Source organism: Callorhinus ursinus, unplaced genomic scaffold, assembly GCF_003265705.2.
Source record: "Callorhinus ursinus isolate GAN/ISIS: 27379988/994484 unplaced genomic scaffold, GSC_fseal_2.0 scaffold7, whole genome shotgun sequence".
NCBI classification, from domain to species: domain Eukaryota; kingdom Metazoa; phylum Chordata; class Mammalia; order Carnivora; family Otariidae; genus Callorhinus; species Callorhinus ursinus.
Genome location: NW_027397069.1, coordinates 32,874,420 through 32,881,927, shown reverse-complemented (window position 1 = coordinate 32,881,927; position 7,508 = coordinate 32,874,420). Strand labels below are relative to the sequence as shown.

Sequence of the window (7,508 nt, the reverse complement as noted above, 5' to 3'; positions counted from 1 at the left end):
AGCAAATTCTGACACAGGCTACAGCATGGATGAACCATGAGGACATTATGCTAAGGGACATAAGCCATCCATGAAAGGACAAATACTGTGTGATTTCACTTGTATGAGATACCTAGAGTAGTCAAATTCAAAGAGACAGAGGGTAGATTGGTGGTGGCCACAGGCCAGGAGAAGAGGATAAGGAGCTATTGTTTAATGGGTACAAAGCTTATTTCTGCAAGATGAAATAAGTTCTGGAGATTGATGGTGGTGTTGTTTGCACACCAATATGTAGGCACTTAATGGCACTGAATTGCACGCTTAAAAATGGTTAAGATGACAAATTTTATTCTGTGAGTATTTTACCACAATTACAAAAAATAAATTTTTAAAAATTAAAAAAATATTATTCGACCATTACTTTCATTGTTTCAGTTGCTACTTGTATTGGTGGAGGAAACTTATAATGACATAGACTCTATTTTGCATACTAATTTATTGTAAAACCAGACTTTTTATTTTTAACATTAAATTATACAGTGAGAATCCAATTTCAATATCTAAAATAAAATAGTATTGTTTCAAAATATAGTATTTTGTTTAAAGAATAATGCAAGAAATACATAGTTGCTTTGAAATATACTACCAAATCATAGATTTGAGATTCTATAAGGTGATTAAAAGATCATGCAATTAGGAGGAAGGAGGGAAGATGGCAGAAGAGTAGGGGACCCACATTTTATCTGGTCCCTTGAATTCGGCTAGATACCTATCAAATCATTCTGAATGCCTGTGAATTCAACCTGAGCTCTAAAAATTGCTACAATTCTACAAATAGAAAGTGACCACTTTTTATAAGCTGCGTAAAAAGGCTTCAGGGAACAAAAGCCACATAGAGCAACCTGAAGCAGCTTACACTGAGCCTGGCCCCCTGGCAAGGGGTGGTGCAACTCTGCCCAGGCAAAGGCACCTGAGAATCAGTGCAACAGGCCCCTCCTCAAGAAGACCAGCAGGAACATCAGGTGAATACCAAGTTTATGGATCAGACAGAACTGAAAAACTACACTAGGGGAAAATAGTGTACAGAATTTGAGGGTTTTTTTCTAAGTCTTTAGTCTTTCATTTAAAATTGTTTTCTCTTTTCTTTTTATTCCTTGTCAACTAGTTTCTTATTTTATCAACTCTTTGTTTTTTGTTTTGTTTTGTTTTTTAAAGACTTTATTTATTTATTTGAAAGGGAGAGAGAGAGAGAACAAGAGCACAAGAGCAGGGGGAGGGAGAAGCAGACACCCACTGACCAGGCAGCCCAATGCAGGGCTGAATCCCAGGACGCTGGGATCATGAACTGAGCCAAAGGCAGATGCTTAACTGACTGAGCCGCCAAGGTATCCCTCAACTCTTTGTTTTTAAGTCTTGTCTTAAATTTTCATTTTTACATTTATATTTTATAGATAGTGTTCATTTTTGGCTCCCTTTCATTGTATTCAATTTTATTTTTGTATGTATATAAGTTTTTCTTTCTTTATAATTTTCAGATTTAGTGTCTCCTAACAAACAGACCAAAATATACCCAGGACCGCGTGAATCACAGTTTTGTCCACCTGTGAGATTATATTCTCTTTTATCCTGTTGTTGTTGTTATTGTTGTTGTTGTTGTTGTTGTTGTTGTTTCTGACCTCTTCAGAGTTATCTAGTGTGTATTTTGCTGGAGTCGTGGTTGATATTTTTGATTTTGTTCTCTCATTCATCTATTCCTCCCTGGACAAAATGACTAGAAGGAGAAATTCACAACAACAAAAAAGAAACAGAGGTAATATTCTCTGCCATAGAACTAATCAATATGGATATAAGTAAAATGTCAGATGTAGAATTCAGAAAATGATTATAAAGTTACTAGCTGGGCTTGGAAAAAAGCATAAAAGACACCAGAGAATCCCTTAGTGCAGAAATAAAATCTAATCAGGCCAAAACTAAAAATGTTTTAACTGAGATGCAATCTAAATTGAATGCTCTAACAGCTAGGGTAAATGAGGCAGAAGAGAGAGTAAGTGACATAGAAGACAAGTTGATGGAAAGTAAGGGAGCTGAGGAAAAAGAGAAAAACTAATGGACCATGAGGGGAGGCTTAGAGAAGTCAGTGATATGATAAAGCAAAACAATATTAGAATTATTGGGGTGCCAGAAGAAAAAGAAAGAGAGGGACAGAAGGTATATTTGAGCAAATTTTAGCTGAGAACTTCCATAATCTGGGGAAGGAAACAGGCATTCAAGCCCAGGGTGCACAAAGAACCCCCCCCTCAAAATCTATAAAAATAGATCAACACCCCAACATATAATAGTGAAGCTTGAAAATTTCAGAGATAAAGAGAAAATCCTGACAGGATCTTAAGGCAAGAGCTCCTTAACCTCAAGGGTAGAAACATTAGGCTGGCAACAGACTTGTCAGGCCAGAAAGGGCTGGCATGATATATTCAGGGTACTAAATGAGAAAAACATGCAGCCAAGAATACTTTATCCAGCAAGGCCATCATTCAGAAAATAAGGAGAGATAAAGAGCTCTTAGGACAAACAGAAACTAAAAGAATTTGTGATCACTAAACCAGTTCTGAAAGAAATATTAAAGGAGACCCTGTAAGCAAAGAGAGAGCCCAAAAATGACATAAACCAGAAAGAAACAGAGACTATCTACATAAACAGGGACTTTATAGATAATACATGGCAATAAATTCATATCTTTCAATAGTTACTCTGAATGTAAATGGGCTAAATGTTCCAATCAAAAGACACAGGGTATTAGATTGTATTAAAAAGCAAGACCAATCCATATGCTGTCTGAAAGAGACTCATTTAAAACCAAAGACAGATTGGAAGTGAGGGGGAGAACCATTTATTGTGTTAATGGACCTCAAAAGAAAACTGGGGTAGCAATCCTCATATCAGACAAATTAGATTTTAAACCAAAGACTATAGTAAGGATGTGGAGGGACTCTATATGATAACTAAACGGTCTATCCAACAAGATGATCTAGCAATTATGAATATTTATGCCCCTAACTTTGGAGCAGCCAATTATATCAACCAATTAATAATCAAATTAAAGAAACACATTTATAATAATACAATAATAGTAAGGGACTTCAATACCCCACTCACAGCAATGGACAGATCATCTAAGCAGAAGATCAACAAGAAACAAGGGCTTTGAATGACACACTGGACCAGATGGACTTCACAGATATATACAGAACATTCCATCCTAAAGCCACAGAATACACATTCTTCTCGTGTGCACATGGAACATTCTCCAGAATAGATCACATACTGGGTCACAAATCAGGTCTCAACTGGTAACAAAAGACTGGGATCATTCCCTGTGTATTTTCAGAACACAATGTTTTGAAACTTCAACTCAATCACAAGAGGAAATTTGGAAGGAACTCAAATATTTGGAGGATAAAGAGCATCCTACTAAAGAATGAATGGGTCAGCCAGAAATTAAAGAAGAATTTTTAAAAATCATGGAAACAAATTAAAATGAAAACACAACTGTTCAAAACCCTTGGGATGCAGCAAAGGTGGTCCTAAGAGGGAAGTACATAGAAATAGGAACCTTTCTCAAGAAACTAGAAAAGTCTCAAATACACAAGCTAACTTTACACTTAAAGGAGCTGGAGAAAGAACAGCAAATAAAGCCTAAACTGAGCAGGAGAAGAGAAATAATAAAAATAAGAGCAGAAATCAATGAAATAGAAACCAAAAGAACAGCAGAACAGATCAGCGAAACTAGAAGCTCGTTCTTTGAAAGAATTAGTAAGATTGATAGACCCCTAGCCAGACCTATCAAAAAGGAAAGAGAAAGGACCCAAATTAATAAAATCTTGAATGAAAGAGGAGAGATCACGATCAACACCCTGAAAATACAAACAATTGTAAGAACATATTATGTGCAACTATATGCCAAAAAATTAGGCTATCTGGAAGAAATGGATGCATCCCTGGAAACTTATAAACTACCAAAACTGAAATAGGAAGAAATAGAAACCCTGGACAGACCCATAACCAGCAAGGATATTGAAGGAGTAATCAAAAATCTCCCAAAAAACAGGAGTCCAGGGTTAGATGGCTTCCCAGGGGAATTCTACCAAATATTTAAAGAGGAAATCATACCTATTGTTCTGAAGCTGTTTCAAAAAATAGAAATGGAAGGAAAACTTCCAAATCCTTCCTATGAGGCCAGAATTACCTTGATCCCAAAACCCAGACAAGGACCCCACCAAAAAGGAGAATTTTAGATGAATATCCCTGATGAACATGGAAGCCAAAATTATCACCAAGATACTAACCAATAGGATCCAAGTGTACATTAAAATGATTATTCACCGTGACCAAGGGGGATCTATTCCTGTGCTGCAAGGGTTGTTCAACATTCACAAATTAATCAATGTGATCACATCACAATCACAGTAAAAAAAGAAAGGACAAGAACCATATGATCCTCTCAATAGATGCAGAAAAAGCATTTAACAAAATACAGCATCCTTTCTTGCTTAAAACTCTCCACATTGTAGGGCTAAAGGGTCCATACCTCAATATCATAAAAGCCATCTACGAAAAGCCAACAAGTATCATTCTCAAGTTTTTCCCCTAAGGTCAAGAACATGACAGCAATGTCCACTGTTACCAGTCTTGTTCAACATAGTATTAGAAGTTCTAGCCTCAGCAATCAGACAACAAAAAGAAATAAAAGCATTCAAATTGGCAAAGAAGAAGTCAAACTCTCACTCTTTGCAAATGACATGATACTTTATGTGGAAAACCCAAAAGATTCCACCCCAAAATTGCTAGAACTCATACAGGAATTCAGCAACATGGCAGGTTATAAAATCAATGCACAGAAATCATTTGCATTTCTGTACACTAACAATGAGACAGAAGAAAGAGAAATTAAAGAATCAATCCCATTTACTATTGCCCCCCAAACCATAAGATACCTAAGAATAAACCTAAGCAAAGAGGTAAAGGATCTATACTCTAAAAATTACAGAACACTTGTGAAAGAAATTGAGGAAGACACAAAGAAATGGAAAAACATTCCATGCTCATGGGTTGGAAGAATAAATATTGTTAAAAGTCTATGCTGCCCAGAGCAATCTACACATTCAATGCAATTCCTATCAAAATACCATCAACATTTTTCACAGAGCTGGAACTAATAATCCTAAAATTTGTATGGAACCAGAAAAGACCCTGAATAGCCAGAGGAAATGTTGGAAAAGAAAACCAAAGCTGGTGGCATCACAATGACAGACCTCAAGCTTTATTACAAAGCTGTAATCGTCAAGACAGTATGGTACTGGCAAAAAAACAGACACATAGATCAATGGAACAGAATAGAGAACCAGAAATGGACCCTTAATCCTATGGTCAACTAATTTTTGACAAAGCAGGAAAGAATATCTAATGGAAAAAAAGTCTCTTCAACAAATGGCGTTGGGAAAATTGTACTACCAAATGCGATTTTGTTTTGTTTTGTTTTTGCTATCATGTGTGTTTTATTTTCATTAATCACACAGATAATTTGCTATAATATCCCAGGGCAAACTGGAGAATTTGGCAGTCCTATTGTGGGGGGGGGGGGGTTGCTGAGAGACCTGCAGGCTGGTGGCATTGGCAGGGAGTGCCCGGGCTCACAGTGCAGTTTGTTGCTTGTTTCCATCTTGCAGGTGGCTCTTCTTTGTCCACATCACAACTGGAGTGTCTCGAAGATGACAGGGTGGTTCTTAGGAATCCTCTAGGTTCTTAGGAAATTTCACTCCGCTTCTTCTGCCCAGTGGTCTCTTTGGTTGGCGGGGTGTTCTTCTCCTGTGTCTCCATTTTCTTCAGCTTGGCCTTATTGAAGCTGGCTATTCCCCCCATGTCGGGCTTGTCTGCCATTTTCTTAAAATGATACGTGAAGTGAAGTATCCAAGATCTATAAAAACTTACCTAACTCAACACCCAAAAATCTAACAATCCAGTCAAGAAATGGGCAGAAGACATGAACGGACATTTCTCCAAAGAAGTCATACAAATGGCCAACAGACATGAAAAAATGCTCTACATAACTTGGCAGCAGGGAAATACAAATCAAAAACACAATGAGATACCACCTCACAGCAGTCAGAATGGCTAAAATTTACTAGACAGGAAGAAACAAATGTTGGGGAGGATGTGGAGAAAGGGGAACCCTCTTACACTGTTGGGAATGCAAGCTGGCATAGCCACTATGGAAAACAGTATGGAGTTTCCTCAAGAAGTTAAAAATAGAGCTATACTACGACCCAGCAATTGCACTACTAGGTATTTACCCCCAAAATACAAATCTAATGATCCAGAAGGGCACATGCACCCCAATGTTTATAGCAGCAATGTCCACAATAGCCAAACTATGGAAAGACCCGAGATGTCCATCAACAGATGAATGGATAAAGAAGAGTGGTGTGTGTGTGTGTGTATTCCATGGAATGGAATATTACTCAGTCATCAGAAAGGATGAATACTTATTTACATCGACATGGATGGAACTGGAGGGTATTATGCTGCGTGAAATAAATCAATGAGAGAAAGGCAATTATCATTTGGTTTCATTCACATGTGGAATATAAGAAACAGCACAAAGGATCATAGGGGAAGGGAGGGAAAACTGAATGGGAAGTCATCAGAGAGGGAGGCAAACCATGAGAGACCCTTAACTGTAGGAAACAAACTGAGGGTTGCTAGAGTGGAGGCAGGTCAAGAAATGGGGTAATTGGGTGATAGGCATTAATGTGGGCACATGATGTGATGAGCACTGAGTGTTATACACAACTGATAAATTATTGAACTCTGCATCTGAAATTAATGATGTACTATATGTTGGCTAATTGAATTTAAATTAGAAAAAGTTTATTCAATTGCCTGGAAGATATATAAATATTTCTAATGTATACATGATGGTGTCTAGGAATCATGAAGCTCATTTTACTTCCTCATTGTGCAGTGTGTGGCAAAGTATTAGAATTAATCTTTCAAAACCATGAATGACTGTCAGTAATTTTTCATGTACATTGGGCATTTAGCTGTTTTGTATAAAGTTAATGAAGATAACGTCAAAGAACAAAAGATTTAAGTAGAATTTCAACACCTGGGACAAGCTTAAATAGTGTAAATTGAATAAACTTCCCAAGAGGGATAAAATAAACATTAAATTACTATCCAGCTAGTTGCTAGTCAGATTTCTTCTCTGCTATGACTTTATCAGGCATATATTTTGTAGAGGAAAGATTTCTTTTTATTTATTTTATAAGATTTTTATTAAAAACATATTTAGATACTGAATTGTCCTATTTAATCATACCATAAAAAAGAAAATTTCTTGTTATTTGGGGTTCTAGGACCCAATTCCAATATGCATTTGTTTAAGGGGGGATTTACTTACAAGTAACAACAAGTAATCCTGGTACACCAGCTGACTGTCCTACAGTTCAGCTCAATCTGATACTATCCACCCA

At 36.9% G+C, this 7,508-nt stretch overlaps 1 protein-coding gene across 1 annotated transcript; it reads right to left on the bottom strand.

Moving 5' to 3' along the window:
* Positions 1-5,743: 5,743 nt before the first annotated feature.
* Positions 5,744-5,919, bottom strand: LOC112826309 (thymosin beta-10-like). The gene has a single exon (XM_073894285.1). It carries the CDS (start codon positions 5,911-5,913, stop codon positions 5,779-5,781), a length of 135 nt encoding a protein of 44 aa, XP_073750386.1. The 5' UTR covers positions 5,914-5,919; the 3' UTR covers positions 5,744-5,778.
* Positions 5,920-7,508: the final 1,589 nt, after the last annotated feature.